At 40.9% G+C, this 18,243-nt stretch overlaps 1 protein-coding gene across 3 annotated transcripts in view; it reads left to right on the top strand.

The window, feature by feature from the left end:
- Positions 1 to 18,243, top strand: part of MYOF (myoferlin) — a 153,238-nt gene that overhangs the window by 65,847 nt on the left and 69,148 nt on the right. For all 3 annotated transcript variants that reach the window (XM_035025232.1, XM_035025241.1, XM_035025221.1), the window contains exons 11-19: positions 370 to 485; positions 1,149 to 1,272; positions 2,568 to 2,671; positions 4,587 to 4,655; positions 4,766 to 4,809; positions 7,156 to 7,238; positions 9,450 to 9,488; positions 12,783 to 12,907; positions 14,056 to 14,172. In XM_035025232.1, coding sequence (XP_034881123.1) covers positions 370 to 485; positions 1,149 to 1,272; positions 2,568 to 2,671; positions 4,587 to 4,655; positions 4,766 to 4,809; positions 7,156 to 7,238; positions 9,450 to 9,488; positions 12,783 to 12,907; positions 14,056 to 14,172 — 821 coding nt within the window. The remainder of the gene's footprint in view (positions 1 to 369; positions 486 to 1,148; positions 1,273 to 2,567; positions 2,672 to 4,586; positions 4,656 to 4,765; positions 4,810 to 7,155; positions 7,239 to 9,449; positions 9,489 to 12,782; positions 12,908 to 14,055; positions 14,173 to 18,243) is intronic.

The raw sequence follows: 18,243 nt of genomic DNA, 5'->3' as shown, positions 1-18,243 counted from the left end.
AGGGGAAGGATACTTAGCAGGAATGAATAATAATAGCTTAATGTGGATATCTTTTTTTAATCTAACGGTACTTATCCTAACATTCACAAGTAGGTAACTTCTCTGTTTTGTGATGATATTTTGATCTTATCAAAATCAAATTATAAAACTAATAGAGCTTAGAGAGCCTTCTTTGAGTGACACCAGGGCAGGATTGGGGCTGGGGGCTGGTCAGTGCAAAGTAGGGGACATTAATATAGAGACTCATCTGGCAAACTTGGTGTCATTATGATACTTCAGAGGAAATAACTGTTTATCTTGCAGCAGATGAAATCACAGACCTGTCAGTTTATCTTTAGGGTGTCCCTGTCCTTTTAATCCTTATTTTAGGTCATGCTGTCATGAGAAAATGGCTTCTCCTCAATGCCCCTGAAGATGCCAGCTCGGGTGCTAAAGGTTACATGAAAGTCAGCATGTTCATCCTGGGAACCGGAGATGAGCCTCCTGTGAGCCCCTCTGTTCTCTACCTTTTACATTTTTTCACTAAAAAAGAGGACCAAGAGTTAAGCAAGTGGGCATCAGTCATTGTGAAAAGCAACACAGCTTCCAATCAATAACCCCAACCTTCCAACTCCTCCTATTTTTTTGGAAGCTGTTCATTTCTTCACGACGGAGCTATTCTTCTAGCTCACTTGGACTCCTTCCTGGTGTCCATGAGTGCGTTTTTCATTCAGTAAAGATACGTGTGTTTTCAAGACTCCTCTGCATCATTTTACCTACAGAGTATGGCTCACTTGCAGATTCAGGCATTGCTACCAGGAGGGACAGTTGTCCTTCTAGGAGGCTGGACAACAAATTGGGAGACAGGAAGTGCCCAAGAGAAATCGGAAAAACTTCAGGAACTGTCTCTCTCTTCCTCTCCTATTTAGTGCTCATAGAATTACAAAAGGTCGCGTTATTTTCTTGTGGTGTATTGATTGAAGAAACTTAGGAGCTTTGATTTTGCAGCCCAATTTCGAGGTCAAATTGGTAGCTGAACTCTTAAGCCCGAAGCACAGGAAATCCCAATGGAAACAATTCCAGTTGGTTTCATTTTATAAGTGACAGTTTGGCTTCTTACACGTGCTGCTTCTCTCTGTGTCTCATTTGTAATCGTGTCTCCCCAATAGACTGAGAAGCGAGACCGTGATGATAGCGATGACGTGGAGAGTAATCTGTTACTCCCTGCTGGCATCACCCTCCGGTGGGTGACCTTCTTGCTTAAAATCTACCGAGCAGAGGACATCCCCCAGAGTACGTATGGATTTCATTCTGCCCCCGGATGACCAGTTCTCTCCATGATCACATGTGGTAACATCATACTCTGAATAGTGATTGGTGCTACCTGTCGTATGTTTTTCTTTCTGAAGGCCTCCAGGGGCTTCTTTTCATTCGTTCTGGCCCCATGAAAGCTACCTGAGCAGGTTGGTGGGACCGCCAGCTGGTCACTGATCCATGTTCCTTATTAAGCCTTTGGCCCATCCTGCTCCGTCTCTTCCCTCCTACCCTCTTCTACATCTTCTCCTTATTCTGGAAGGACACTGAAGAGAGGGCAGCAGGCAGAACTTCCAACTCCTTTCATCCCAAGGGAGAATAGGAAATTTTGGGAACAGATAAATGTGTTTGTTATTAAATTATTAAAAACGGCTGAGCAAAGGGTCGTTAAGTGCCAATAACTAGTGATCTGTCAACATTTTGTTATGAGGTACATATAACAAGAGATTGGATGCACTTAAGAGAATCAGTTACGGTGATTTTACTCATAGAAACTAGTCCAGATGCTCCTGGGTCCTTGCCAGGGACCCAGTGCCCTTCTGCCCTGCCCAGCCTGTCTGCTTCCTGCATGGGACCCCTCTCCCAGTCCCCAGGAGTCAGCACTCTGTCTAGAGGCCATGGATCTCTTCAGGATTTGCTACTTTCCCTGGGAACCCACTCCCTCTCTTGTTTAACACCCTATAACACTTACCTCATCTCTCCTCAGAAATATCTTAATTGAGGTAAATACATTAAACCTCACATTATACCTCCTACGTGGACCGGTTTAATTGACCCCATTCACTTCTGAGTTTGTTAAAACAGAGAGATACACTGTTTATAGTTGCTTAAATGTGTTATTTATGATTATGTTATTTGTGATTATGCCAAAGTTCCATGAATTTCTCTGAAAAAAATCAGACTAGGCTTATATCATTTTGACATAAAGCTTCCCGAAACCAGGCTGAGTTTTTGAATTGCCTCTTACCCTATCTGGATGGACTGACTTTATTCTACTTTTTCCCTCAACAAATGACTGATTTTCATTTAATAATTTATTGCTTTATTTTCCAAGATGCTCTTATTTGTTTGTTTTGGTTTGGGTTTTTTTGGACTTTGTGGGGAGAACACCTTTCTTTCGCAGCTAAGACAAGATTTCTGCAGTACACTTTTGAGAACAATTCTTGTTGCAACTGTCTTCGTGTATAGGAGAAAAACTTTAATTTTGCTGAGTGATTTCTATCCTTTTAAGAAAATCAAATTTCATTTCTGCTGTGTGACATATTGCTTTCCAGTGGATGATGCCTTCTCACAGACGGTAAAGGAAATATTTGGAGGCAATGCAGATAAAAAAAACCTAGTGGATCCTTTTGTAGAAGTTTCCTTTGCTGGAAAAAAGGTTTGTATGTGATCTAACGCAGACGCCTCTAGAAATAAATATTTAAACCACTGTGCTTTCCTTGGAGTGAATTCCTGTTTACTCTTTGTTAAAGTAGCCCCCTGATGATTTTGGGAAGTTTGCACGAATGTAGATTATCTGAGTCGGAACATGCAGACTTCTCCACGGGTTTATTTTGGAGTGGAAAGTATGCAGGATTCAAATTAGAAAATTCGATCTTTTGAAAGAATAGAACGTGAAAACTATCAATGAATTATTTGGATTATTTCTCAGATCCAAGCATTGTCTTAATCTAAGGCAAGCTCCCTCATGGGCAACAATGATCCCTGGTAAATAAATGTAGAATATAGGCCCCAATGCCCAGCTGCCCACTCCCTTCATGCTTCTCACTTCCGAGGCCCCAGTGAGCTGCCGAAACTGGTTAGCAGGCAGGGGAGCCCCATCCCAGTCCGCTGGGAAGAGCCAGGGGACTCTTGGTGCAGACACATCTGTAAACCAGTTTTACCTACTAGGAAGGTCAAAGATGGGAGACTGGGATTCTGTAGTAGAATAACAATGCACCATGGACAGCTGTAGGCATGAAGAACTAGCATCTTCTGTATAGTTGAACCATTTAGTTATGAACACAAGATTTGGCAAACCACACACCTAAGGACCAAGTGTCATTTCCTAGGAGAGTTGGTGGTGGGGGAAGGGGTGGAGAATCTCAGTTCTGGAGTGAGATTTAAATTCAGACTTTAGCCCACTCCAGAGGCAGTTAGGCAAATTCCTTAATCTCTCAGTGTCAATTTCCTGAACTATAAATCAGGATAATAATACTCTCATAGGATTGTTGATAAGGGTTAATTCATTAGAGAAGTAATTATTGTGAGCCTACTAAATACCAATACTGCCCCATATGCTGGGGATAGAGAAGTCAGCAAGACAGTCATGGCTTTCCTGGGGCTCCCTTTGTAGTAGAAGGGACAGCAGTTAACAAGCAGACAAGTAATTTCATGATTTTAGATAGTGCCCAGTCCTATGCAGAAAACAGAGCGGGGGACAAGAAGTTATTGGTACAAAGGGTTGGAGGGGTGGGTTTTCGCTAGGTTATCAGATGGGACACCTTTGAGGAAGTGACATTGGAGCAGAGGTCTGGATGATGTGAGGTCTGGGTGGGAGGCAGGGGCTTCCAGGCAGAGAGAAGAGCAGATGTAAAGGCCCCAAGAGGAAGACACATTTGCAGTGAAAGAATCTCCATGCGGCTGTAGGGCAATGAGCCAGGGGAAGCGAAGAGATGAAATCAGATTTGGGGTGGGGGGAGACGGGCAGGCTGGGTTTTATCAGCCAGAGTAGGGTCTAGACTTTATTCTGAGCGTGCTTGGAGAGCTCACTGAGACTGCTGCACAGGGGGTGCCATGAAAGTAAGGAGGCGGGAGAGGGCTTGTGCGTCAGACAGAAGCCAACAGCAGGTGTCAGCGGGGGTCGGGTGGGGATCAGCATTTGCATGAAGCTGGGGTGTCAGGATTTACTAGCAGACTGGGTGAGGCATGTGAGGGCGAGAGAGATGTGGCTGACTGGTTTTGACAGGAGCTGGTGGCCAGGATCAAAAGATCTGTGTGTACACGCTAATGAAGAGGTACTTCTTAGTCTGTAATAGGTGCTCAATAAACATTAACTCTTGCATCATTTCGCTAATCCAAAGTTAGAAACCTGGTGATTGAAAATTAACTTTTAGTGCATAGAAGGAGCAAAGATAAATATTAAACCCATGCTATATTTACCAAAAAGTTGGAAGAGAAATAAACTTTAATCAGGCTACTAAGTATATAACTGGTAAGTAAACTGCTGGAGTCATAATCTAGGATGCCTATGTTGTGAATTTATGGAAATGAGAATCGTGAATACCTACTGTTTTGCTTTGATAATTTTACAGATTTGCACAAATATAATTGAAAAAAATGCAAACCCTGAGTGGAATCAAGTCGTTAATCTTCAGATCAAGGTTTGACTTTTATTTTCCTTTTGGAACAAGTAAGACTACATACTTTAATAGTTGAGAAATAAGTTGAATAAGTTGAGAAATAACGACTTTGTTCTGTTTCTTTTTAACAGTTTCCTTCAGTGTGTGAAAAAATAAAACTAACAATATATGACTGGTGAGTTAAAAAATAAACTTGTGTCTAATTCAAAATTAAAGAATTGATGTTTGGATGTTGAGGAACATTACTCCAGGTGGGCTCTTACTTTTTAGTCTGTTTCTTTTTCTTCCAGAGGAAGGTGATAAATGCCTCCAGGAATCGGGTGTTTTCTTTTTTAAAAAAATTAATAATGGTATTGTTGCAGAAACCCATTGTATATCTTGGTTCAATTGCTCATAAACAAAAGAAGGGAAAATGATCTGAAAATGCCCCAAAATAAGAAATCAAGAATTTAAATTGCATTTAGGCTGTCCAAAACAGATTCAGAAATGGAGTAAACCATTTCTTGGGAAGAATCACCAAAACGTTCCGACAGCTATTCTGTTATGGTTAGAAAGGAAAATAGACAAAGCTACCTATCTGATTGAATGCAAAGAAAATTCATTGGAAGATTCTGATGGAATGTTAACTAGACCATCCTCCCAGTGAGGATGGCCATAATAAGGCCATTCTTGTGTAATGTTCTAGTTGGATGAGGCATTCAGTTGGCAGTCCTTAACTCCTTGAGAATGAACATGGCAAATACTGCCTCCCTCCTCCTCCTCAGCGTTTATTCTGGTGTTAGCTACCATGTTTTGAGCACTGCTAGGTCAACTGCAATGTCCCATTTAGTCTTTCAAGTAACCCTATGGGTTAGAGATTATTATTCGTTCACAGATGAAGATACTAGGCTCAGAGAGGTCAGGTGACTTGCTCACACTCACTCAGACAGTTAGAGACTGAGTTGGGCCCCCATCCAGTCTGCCTGTCTCCAGGGTTTTTCCGTTGGCAGAACTGATCTGGCTTTTGTGTTAGCACCTTCTTGGTACTATGGCAGCAGGGCACTTTGGGAGGAGGGTAGTAAGTCTCATTTTGTTCAATGACCACATCACCCTTTATTGAAGGTCATGGAGGGGTCATGAGGACAAAAAACCCCTTCCAGTGAGTGTCAGCTTGATTTAAGCGCTTGGGACCTTCTGGCAACATCCGGAAGGTGCTCCATGGTCTCAGGAATGCTCAGGAATGTGGATGTGGGCCTATATAGCTGAGGTGACTTCTCTGGCTTAGCTTTGCAGTGAGTTGATAGCAGATTGAGCCATCCCAGAGTTGCCTGTGATCACTACAAATGTGGTTACTTTCTGACCTAGTCTGCCCTCTCCAAACCAATAGTGTAGACTAGGATGCACAGAGAGGCCCTGTTTAAGGAATCCTTGGACCTAAATCTTAGGTTACATGAAGCTAAGAATTCTTTAAATGTAGTCTAGATCCTTTTGGATGAACAGAGAAGACTTAAGACCCATGCATGTGGCTTCATATCCTTAAACAATAATTTTTTTCTCATACACACTGTTTCATTAGTCACTTTCTACAATCTAATATTATTATACTACACAATGTATATCATATGTAATGTGGGATATTACTATAATACAGTATAAAAATATTACACTGTAGTATAATCTTTCCCCCAAATACTGAACCTTTCCTCTCTCCCATGGGGTCTTAGATTTCAGAGTGAGTATACCACTATATGGAATAAAGAAGAGGATGAATTAAGCAGAGAGATGTTATTAATAGAAACCTTATTTTTTATATCTACTATTTGCCCAGCCAGAGACCACTTCATGGGTTAGGCTTGCAAACTCTGTGGTATCCATGGAAAGATTAATACAGTTGTGTATTCTTGTAGTGGGAATGCTGGTCTCTACCACACAGATAAGATTTAGGTTCTAGGTAAGCAGCTGCTCTCGGCTGCCCTGCATTCAAGTAGGTGCTTGAATTGGAAAGGGATTTTTCTCCCTCTGAAGGACCCTTAGATATAGCCCATTGTACTCATTAAACCATCAGAGTAATTAGTGTGAACACGATAAAATAAGATACGCGCACTTATCCTACGTAATGTGATTATACTACACTTATTATATAATGTGCCTGTAACTGATTCATTCACTTTATGGCAATGGTATTGAGTGGCTGTCGGCAAATCCCTTGACCTCTGTGTACAAGCCTTAGTTTCCATAGCTGAAATGACTTGTCCAATTAATGTTTCTTAATGGGTGGTTGGAGAGCCATCTGTGTCAGAAGCAGTAACGATAGATACTTGTGTAAATGCAGATTCTTGTTCTCCACTCCTGCCTTTATTAAATCAAAAGCTTGGATAGGAGAGGAGAGCTGGGGTTTCCAGGTGATTCTTAACGTACAGTAAAGCTTGAGGCCCACTGGACAGGATGATTTCTGAGGTCTAGGGACTTTTCCAACTCCACCTTATTGTTGTTGAAGTGAAGATATTCCGAGGTAGAGGCCTTAACCTGTTCTTTCACACAGGGACCGACTTACTAAAAATGATGTCGTTGGAACAACATATCTACACCTCTCTAAAATCGCTGCCTCTGGTGGGGAAGTGGAAGGTAAGTCACTCAGCAGAGCTGAAACAAGACAGGGGGCAGAATTTCTGAAGCAGAATGAACTGGAGTAGCCACCTGGCAATGGACTTGGTTCCTTAAAAGCCAAATGTGGTGAGCCTAGTGAACTGTTTTGGTGATGTTTTGGTGATGACCAGAACAGTTAATTAGTAGTTGATAATTGAGGCAACTAACAGTTTGAAAGCTTTGTTTTCTTGCTCCCATCCAAAAACTCTTCCCAGTACTAGCTATTTTATAAATTTTTGAGTGTCAATACAGAGTGCTAGCACCCTATTTTTCAGAGTGGCATTAACACCAGTCCACCCAACTATAAAATAATATTTCCTTCTCCACTGACTTCTTTAGCAGGAACAAGGATGTCAGCATAATCTCCACAAGCATCGATGACAAATGCACTTTTCATTGTTCTCCATACTGAGAACTACTTGCCTATATCCGGCATTAGTATTTTGTGCATATACCAGACATTGTAATAGGAAATGAAGGAGAAAAATAGTAAGAGAAAAAAAATGTAATGTTAACATATCAATAATGCCAGCAGCTGATTTGTTTTTGTTTTTGGGTTTTTTTTACAAGATTTTATTTATTTGAGATCGAGAGAGAGAGAGAGAGAGCACGAGCCTGGGGGCAGAGGGAGAGGGAGAAGCAGACTCCCCACTGAGCAGGGAGCCCAACGTGGCGCTCGATCCCAGGACCCTGAGATCATGACCTAAGCTGAAAGCAGACGCTTAACCGACTGAGCCACCCCAGGCGCCCCTGATTTTTTTTGTTACCAAAACAAAAATAACAAAAATTCTTGTAATTGCCAACATATTAAACATATTGAGTAAATCACCTGAGAGAATTCCAGACAATTGTCTTGAGAACTCAAGGTTCCTCTCATCCTCATTTTGTTTAAGAGGGAGCTTTACAGGTTAAAAAAATATTCCAAGCAAGATACAGTATGAATGAGAACCTGGAAGATATTAGAGATATCATGAAGAACATAGAGATCTCCTCTCTCAAGAAGGAAAAAAAAAAGGCAATTAGAAATTCCAAGAAAAACAAAATGCTGAACAAAAAAGATATAGTTCAGATACAAAGTCACATGCGGCCATTATTTTAAGCACATGTTAGAAGCTAAGAAAGATCCCATCTGCACATCCTCTGCTGAGTGGCAAAGGGGACCATACGATTGGAGCTGTAACAAAAAAAATGTAATCACAACTCTTTCCTCCGCAGAGACAATATTTATATGGCTGCTATCTGTTAGCACTACTAATTGTTTTTTGATTTTTGTTTCTTATACCCTATAGCCAAAGCTCTGAACAGAATATAAATGTTATTGCCCATTGCAGTGTAAAAGTACAGAAGATAGAGACTAGAAGTAGAGGAAAGAAGGGGAGAGGAGGAAGGGTAGGCTTGCTGGTAGCCTCTTCTTATCAAGTAAGGAATCCAAACAGAAAGACTAGTTTAAATCATAATGGTAACCAATAGAGTACTTAAAAAATCGTACCAAAACTATGGGGTGGGGGAGGGTCGAAATGAGTTAAATCTGTTTGTCATTGGCAAGAAGTCATTTGATAATTACCTGGAGGTAATTTATTCAAGACGTATTGGTATAAGCATTTTTTCTTAGTGATACAGCAGTAACATCCAGAAGCACTAAAACCAGAAATTGTTACATGCAGGTTTCAGCCTTGTCTCTGAGGCCTTCTCTCTCCTTGCAGGCCCTGCAGACAGTCTGGTAAGGGTCTCAAAATAACAAAAGGCAGCAGGCAACTCCCCCCCCCCCCCCCCAAAAAAAGCCTCAGACTAAATTAACTGGGATTTTCTGGCCTTGATCCCAGTTAAGTCAGACACAAGACAAGTGCATCTTTTATGAAAAACATGAAATATTGGTAACTTCACCAGGTGTCTTTTGGTGGCAAGAAACTCGCTCTTCTCAAATGCCTTGCTGCCTTAGGGCTGGAGAGATTTGAGTTATTTAATGTGTGATGGTTCTGCCAGTTGTCCCAAAGATTTGAGCCATTTCGCATTTAACCAACGAGTTTTGTATAAATTACAAAAGAGTCATGTCACTCGGGTCTGAATTTGGGGATTTTCTGGTGTTGCTAAACCACTTACCTACACTGGATTTGATTAACTTTTTCAATGTCTCTGTTATAATGCCCGTGTTTCTCTTGTTGTTTAACCAGTCATATTTTTACTATATAGATTTCTCATCTTCGGGATCTGGGGCTTCATCGTATACAGGTTTATGCTTTGTAATTTTGCTATCTTCTAGATTTTCCTATTTACTCTTGTCTTATTAAGAATGTATCAATTGACTGTCTTTAGAATTTTTTTTTTTTTTGACACTTTGCTGTCTCAAAAATAGCTTTGCTAGAGTATTAATTTTGTACTTGTGCTGTGTGGTTGTCCTGCGTATGGCTGAGCTTAACGCAACCGTGCTAATCAGGCTCTGCATCTCACATTTTCACCTAGATGCCTACCAGCCCCTTTGGTGTCACTGTAAATAATTGTTTGTAAGAGATAATGATGTCTGCTGTTGTTGTTTATGTTCAGTAGGTAGAGATATGGGACTAAATCAGTTCAAAATGTATGCAGTAACTGTTCCTCACTTTGAACATGGATCTCTAGGTTGGAAGACCCTGAACGATTGTACCTTGAGGGTCTTCATCTTCCAAATGGGGGGGGTCGTGACGTGTCTTTTGGCTTGTACAGCGCTGGCCATTCTTTGCAAGTTTGCTCAGTGGTCTCACATTTGACTATCACAACTCTCTTATTATTACGGGTCTTCAATACGTGAGGACTCTGAGGTTTACACAAGTTTGTCATCTTTCAAATACACATGGTAATCCCTGCCATGCTAATCACCCAGGTGGTGGCGAGAGGGAAAAGAGATATTGCAAGTGAGAAAGCTTTGCAAATATAAAGCACTGTTGTCTGCCTTTGTGTTACTGACAGGATGCCCCATTCATATTCATTTTTAAAAATCCATCTTATTGTCTTATCATCAGACTTTATATGAATATTCAGTAGTCCTTACATTTATAACCAACTTGGCAGATTTGATAACACTTCATTCCTTCATGCATTTGTTTCACCAATCAAAGAATATTTATGTGGTAGTTCCCCAGGGTAGAACCAGTCCTCAGTGTTTAGGGAATCAAAATAAAATATATTTGAATCCTTCCCCGCCCACCAAAGGAATTTATAATGTTGTCAGAAATAAGCAGCTATTTAAAGTTCAAAAATTAAAATATAAAGTGATGCCTTATAGAAATCCAAAATGCAAAGGAGCCTCGGAGGGGTGAACGAAGTGTAGAAAATATTTTTTGAAAAGCAGGTCAGAGGAAAATGTTGATGGCCAGGCTAAGGAATTTTTGTTCGTTGGAAGTTTGATGTGACAATTGTGCATAAAGTGGGTTAGGAAAGTTTGGGGGCAAGAAGAGACTTAGCTTGTGAGACTGTCGGCTTTCCTGGGAGACAATGCTGAGGTGTAAACACATAGAAGGAAGGCTCTCCATGTTACTGCATAACCAACAAGCCAAAGGGTTTAAAATACCTGAAAAGAGATTTGCTTGGACAAAAAGAATTAAGTTATTGATAACACGATAACATGCAGTAGATCATTATTAACAATATGTGCCTTCATCCCTGGAAATTTTTAATGAAAACCAACTACTCATGACAAACAACATTAGTCGCCCATGAGAACTGATGGGGGTGAGGTGGGGCTTGAGCAGAGGGATGGGTGGTGTACTGGAAGGTACCCTTGTCTGAACTATGAAACTCAAGATCTGGGCCTAAATCTGTCATCTTAAGAGACCTTTGATAAGTCATGTCACTTCTATGGGTTTCAATTTGCCCAACCATAATGTGGCATGACTGGTGCAAGAGTTTTAATGTCCATTCTTTCTTGAACATTCTGTGATTCAACTTCTGGAAGTGACTTCCTTTTTTTCACTATGGATCTCTGCTTTAGTCCTCTGCTTTAGTTCCTCACAACAAATATTCTAGCACAAGGAAAGAAATTTAAACTCTGCTTATTAATAATAAATTAGTTAACTTTGTCATGTTCTATATGGCAGAGGAGATAAAACCAAGCCAATTCATATATCCAGATATAATAGTCATTTATTTCATCCTGCTCATTTGGTAACTTGGTAGCACGATCCAGAGAAATCTCTGTTGGAAAAATTCTTGGTCCCTATTTGGGTTTCACAAGAAATTTCCAGACAGGCATGAAATATGGTCCCCCAGGGTGTTACCAAATCTCACTCTTAGGCTGTCAGTTATTACTTTCCTACATCTTAATTTAAATTTTTCTTTTCTCTTGCTTTCTTCACTGAGATTGCAATTCAGTTAATTTCTCCCAGGGTGTATGGTTCCTACCTCATCTCAAAAGTGCCCAAGCCCATTTACACATGTAGAAGAGCCTCAAATAAAAAAATAATTGCAAAAAAAAAGAAATGTGCTTATATACAGTTTGGTCAACTGTTCACTAATGGGCATTCTACTCACCTGTCACTCCACATTTATCTTTCTCCCTTACATTTAGGCATAGAGTTGGAAAGGGCCATAGAGGTGATGTAGTTAATTTCTCATCCATAGGGGAATTGTCTTGATGATAATCCTGAAAGCCTTGGCCTCAACATTTCCTCTTCCCCAGTGCGATCTGTCCCATTGTTTGACACCTAATTCATAGAAAGATCTTCCTTATATTGAGTGAAATAAAGAATGCCTCCTTGTAGCACCCATCAGTGGTCTTCAGCTTTGCTTTTGGAAACAAGTTCATCCTTCTTCTAATATGGGCATTCAGATGATTGGAGGCAGCCCTTACATTTCCCCGTCTTCACCCTCAGCCTCCCTTTGACTCCACTATTTCTTTACATTGCCCTCAGTTCCCCTCATTGCACTGGGGAGCAGTCTTGCTAAGTAAGACAAGGTAGCAGGAATATGGAGCATATTGGATGCTCATCAGAGAGAATGTTATGAATGGGAACTTTATGTTGCTTATAAATATATGGTCATAACCATAGGCAGACAGTTCATTGCTATGTATGAAAATTTTAAATGTCTTGTATTTTTAATAGCATGTACCATATTTATACTAGCTGCTTTAGATTAAGTGGCATTTTTTGGGAACAAATACAGTTAATCCGATATATATCATTTAGGTGACTTCCCCAGTTTAATCTTTTACCCCAATTACCAATGACACATTTAATACAATTCCACTTATAAACTTGCAAAAAATGTGAAGATCAACTTGTAAGTCTTATTATTCTTTCATTTGAATAGCATTATCTTTCTGTAATAATAAGTTTACCTGAACTACCCCAAAAATGTTTTGTATTTAATGTCTTATAGCAATGAGAAAAGGGAAATACAGCAAGTCTCACAAGTGCTTATAATTTGTGCTAATACAACTAACTCACAAATTAGAGGAAAATACTCTCACTGAGCTAACTAATAACTAATATTTATTTCAATAGATTGAGTGTTAAAAACCTCAAATCTAATAATGGTATTATCCCTCAGCAAATACAGGAGAAACAGAGGTGGGCTTTGTTCCAACATTTGGACCTTGTTACCTGAATCTTTATGGAAGCCCCAGAGAATACATGGGATTCCCAGACCCCTATGATGAGCTAAATACTGGAAAGGTGAGTTTCTCAATTAACATTTGTTATTAATGAACACTGATTAATGTGATTCCTTCTTATAATGCTTATAATTAAGTCTCATATCTAGGGGACTCACACACACACATATACACAAATAGACCCGACATGCAACTGATCAAGGGTTGGAGGACAAAAGTCCCATGCTCCTCAAGTCTTTGAATGCAAGGTTAGGAGAGGATCCTGGAGACCATCTAATTTGGCAATTACGAATGCACAGCATGGTCATTCCCCCTGGTCTTGCACTTAGGGCAGGGTGTCTGTGATCAGTGCTGTCTCTTTCCTAATAAGCAAATGTGTTGCCTCAGAATTCTGTTCAATACTGTGTTCTGGGAATGTACCAAATGATTGGAGGTGACATGCCCGAAGAAACTGTTCACTATCCCTGATCCGATCCAACCTCTTCATTTTATAGATGAGGATATGGAGGCCCAGAGATGGGAAATGCTTTTTCCAGCACATTATGAAGTAATGTCTTGCTCTCAAGGCCCAAGAAAGGGACTGTGGTAGAAAGAAAGCCCTGAGGGGGCAGGGCTAAAGACTGGCTATGGAGTGGAGAGCCTTCCCTTCCTCTCCAGAAAATTCTCTTGCCAGCACTGCTAGGTATGGAGGGAGGAGTATCCGCTCTTCATCCTCATGCTCAGCCGCACCCAGAACATCTTCCTCTTTTATTTCCTGGCTACTCAGAGACTTGCCCTGGTGGCCAACATGGCAGCCTTCCCTTCCTGAAAAGAGGTGAGAGGAGCCAAGTTGATGCAGATAAACACAGAGCTGCTCTGCTAATGTAGAGTGAGGGAGATTTTGAGTACCTTCCACTCCCACCCTCAGCCTCCGGAAACTTCTTCAGGATTCAGAGCATGACTTGAAAGCCTTTGACCTCAGTCATGGCTAAGATCCCTTTCAGCCCGGGCTCCCCTGGCTCTCTTTGGGATCCTTCCTCAGGTCACTGACTTTTCTTGCAGATACCAGAGACCTGAATCCAACTGAGAGAGTTACTGATGGACTGATTTTGGAAGTTAGGGCCATGGAAAGTAAACACAAAGCCGCAGCTGGATGAGCCTGACTAAAGAAAGAGTTCTTTTTGCTGGTGTTCACGTCTAGAGGAATAATCCTGTGCTGTTGCCTTGCAGGGGGAAGGAGTTGCCTACAGAGGCAGAATCTTGATTGAATTAAGTACTTTCCTTGAAAAGACACCACCAGACAAAAAGCTTGAGCCCATTTCAAATGATGACCTGCTGGTTGTGGAGGTAAATGTTGGAGTGTGGATGATGCTTGGTACGGGAAAGGGTAAAAAAAAAAAAAAAAAAGGGTAAAAAGAGACCTGAGTCATAGCAAGGACGTCTTGATCTATTTAACGCACTCTTGATCTATCTAAAATAGTCCTATGTGAGTGAGGAAACTTGCTTCATCTTTTGTGATGGTAATACTCTGCTGAAAACTGGCAAGAGTAATGATACCTCCAAACCCCGTTTGCCCGTTTGCCAGTTGGGATTACGTGGTCGTGGGGAGGTGGCCACATGAGCCGTCCCAAATGGCATAGATGCCGCCGCTAATCATTTCCACTTTCAGAAGGAGGCATATCTCAGGCTTCCCAGCATGTGAGGGCGTGTTTATATTAATGCCCACATTACACCAGCTCTGAGCCCCATTCCTCCTTGAAGACAGGAAGTCTTCCAAATTCACCTCCCCAACCATTTCTTCTTTTTTAATCAGCTCTTTCCCCTCTATGGAGACAACTTCAGTAAAACACCCATGATCCATATGGTAGAGAGCTACAGATGTAGTTTTTTCCTAGTAAATTCAAACGTCAATGTTATTAACTCAAGGCAATAAATACCAAAAGAAGAATATTATTATCATGAAACTGTTAAATGCCCCATTTTTTTCTTGTCTATTAATTGATATCTATAATACAGATTTGTTAACATACGTGATGGACAGCCCGATATTAAATTAGCCCTGTCTCTATTGCTCACTAAATCATTTCCAACACATCCTATACCATTATTATGGGCTTTGAAAATATATATTATGCTAGTTTATTTTTATTTTTTAACTTCAGAAAAATTAACACATAGCACTGTATAAGCTTAAGGTGCGCAGTGTGTTGATGTGGTATATTTATATACTGCAATATGATTATCACTGCAGTGCCAGCTAATGCTTCCATCACGTCACATAATTATAATTTCTTTTTCATGGTGGGAACATTTCAGATCTAGTCTGTCAGCAACTTGGAAGTACGTGATACAGTATCATTGACTATAATCACTACGCTCTCATTAGATCTCCAGAACTTATTTCTCTTCTAACTGCAAGTTTGTACACTTTGACCAACATCTTCCCAACTCCCCCAGCCCCTGGTAACCACTCTTCTACTCTCTGTTTTTATGAGTTTGGCTTTTTTAGATTCCACATATACGTGCTTTCTCTGTCTGATTTATCTCACTTAGCATAATGCCCTCGGGGTCCGTCTGTGTTGTCACAAGTGACAAGATTTCCTTTCTCGTGGTTAAATAATATTCCATTGTGTATATGTATACCACATCTTCCCCCATCTATTTCTGAGAATCCTGTATTGATGCTTACATGTTCCAGAAGTCTGAATTTTTTGCCAGAGCAGCCGGCTCACTGATGCCCCTTTGCCCAGAGCCACTCCTTGCTGGATTCCACGCCCCCACCACCACCCAACAGGCATCTTCAGGCTGCTTCCCTCCTCTTACTGTCCATTCCAAGCATGGGACAGACCCTTCTCTTATTTCCCCCACATCACATCAGAGACCAAACAGCAACTTTAGAAAAGCTTTACCTCCAGTCTGGGACAGGAGTGGGGATGCACAGTGAAAGGAATAACTTGAAGCGGCTGCTAAAGGTGGCTCATCTCAAAGCCACTGGGCTCACACCAGTTGCCAAGGGTTCCCAACCAAACAAGGCTTTCTTCTTCCTTCTAGGAGTCTCATGTCTGCCTGTGTGAGATTTGTGCCTTTCAGGATGATTGACCTGGAGAATATCCTCTCCCTTTAGAGGAAACTCTCCCTTCCCCTCCCCCCCACCCCAGAGCACTGTGACCTTGTTCACTGACTCCCAAGAAGACAGTATTAGGACGTTAGAGTCCAAAGCAGTATACTCGGGATTTTTCCTGAGTCCTGGCGTGTTTGGAACATCAGTAGTCCAGTTATTCATGAGCCACACAGATTTTAATCCAGTGCCTTTGTCTTCCCCTGAAAGAGAAGATTGTGCTGCATATTCTTTCATAGGTTACCTCTGTCTCCAACCCTCAGGCTCTGGCAGGAACTTACACAACCACCAGCAAGCCACGGGGCATCAGTCTAACTTCACATAAGGAAAGGAATACTTCTTCCCCTACATGAGCACAGATTAGAACATAGTCCTGGCTAAAACATATGCTTCACACTTCATGTTACCAAATAGGACAGTTGAATTCAGGTTATTTAAATTGTGAAAGAACCCTGGTAGGTATTTGTTTTATATTATAGTTAAAGGTCTATCCAAGCATTTTCCTAAAGCAAAGCAATGGTCTGCCTTGAATGTGAATTCATCTCTCTACTTGTAGAATCAGAAATTACCTCGAATTTTTAAGTCATAGTTTTCCCAGTTTTTATTAATGTACCCCATAAAAAATTTAGGGCAGTTTTGTTGTTGTTGTTTCTTTTGTTTCATTTTTTTTCTTCCTGAATCAGCCTCTTAAGCAAGTGGCTGTACAGGCCAGGTTATTACAATAACTCTTGGGAGATAAGTCTTCAAGAAGTTATTAAGTCTCTCTCCGTCACTCTACTCCTTATCCCCCTACCTATCCCTACTGATGTACAGACACATAAATAATACCATTTGCGACTTATAATACTAATGGTGCCATAATACCATTCTTTGAGTTAACATTAATGGTTTTGACTACTCTAGAGTTATCCCGAAGTTTCTGATGTGTGGTCAGGAGTGATTTTGCTGAGGTGAGAATTTGAATCAGTTGTGCAGAAAGGCAAGTGCTGGTGAGCGCACCTAGCCAACCACCCAGCGTGCATGTCCGTGAGAGTGAGGCTCGGTGCTTCTCTCTTCCTGATGCTGGTGCACAACTCTTACTTAGGTCTGAAGGAGTCCCCCAATGTTTTCAGTTAGTTAGTTACATTCCATGGAGGTAATGATAGAATACTGGGTTATCCTTGAATTTTAGAGCTTGCCGTGATCTTAGGAACATCATCCTTGCAAATGATGAATCCGCCATAGCACAGTAACAAAGGGGGACCATTGAAGACCTTGAGTGCTGGGCTTATCCTGACTTTTCAAACCTTACTCCTGCAGAATAGGTCATAAACCAGGAATTCTCTCTAGAAGAAATGTATGCTGCAGAGTCACGCAATGTAAACTCATTCTGGTTTGGTTTTTTCACTTGTTAAAGAGACACAGAGCCAAAAGCAACAGGTTTCCCCAGTCAGTAAGGTCCTGGTCAGAGTCTTTCTCTCCACCCCACAGCACCATCAACTCGGAAGTCCAGGAATTGTAACAGATCTTAAGAACAAATTTAGAAAAGGGAAAAAAGAAAAAGAGAGGGTGGGTGGGAAAATGGAGCAGCTTACATGCCATTTACTGTGAGGATCATGCAAGAAAATGGCTAGAAACCACCCAAAGGCCTCCATGGAGACAGCTGGTATGGCATGGGTGGTTCTGGACTTGAAGCTTTACAGATCAGCTCTTGAGGATGCCAGCTGGAACTTGGGCTTAGGCAGAAATGCTGTCATGAGTTCTTGGCAATTACAGTGCCTCTTTTGCTGTGTTCTATCACCAGAACACAATTTAAGTCCATGATCCTTCTTTTTATTTTAAGTACTCATAATAGAGGCGGGGTGGGAGAAGGGATAGGAAGAGGCTCAACAAAGTATGGCAACTAGAATGCAAAACCAAATTAATTTTTTTACTCCAAATAATTAAACACATACAAACAAAGCATAGGTCATAAATTTAGTGAAAATAAAAGCAAAAAAAAAAACAAACCCCAAAAACAGTCAACAATATACAGTGTCCACAGTATATGTCAATCATATAAAAGAATAGCTTTTTAAAAACTGAAATAGAAAACAGAGTTAGTTTTCTTTGATCCAAATAATTAAACCCAGACAGAAAAATGGCTTATGTCATAAATTTAATAAAAGCAAAAATGAAATCTCTACACCAAAATCCCAGTAACATTAAAAAGCAGGAGAGGAGCTGAGATTCTGGACTTAGCCACACACAGTTCAGGCAACCAGGAGCCTCGTAAGAAGGTGAGATGAGCAGATTTGCATAAGCACCAGGAGGATTAATGA

The sequence above is a fragment of the Mirounga leonina genome, unplaced genomic scaffold, assembly GCF_011800145.1.
Source record: "Mirounga leonina isolate KUSES-001 unplaced genomic scaffold, KU_Mleo_1.0 Mir_114, whole genome shotgun sequence".
NCBI classification, from domain to species: Eukaryota; Metazoa; Chordata; class Mammalia; order Carnivora; family Phocidae; genus Mirounga; species Mirounga leonina.
Note: the sequence above shows the minus strand (reverse complement) of the source record. Positions and strands in the feature narration are given on the sequence as shown.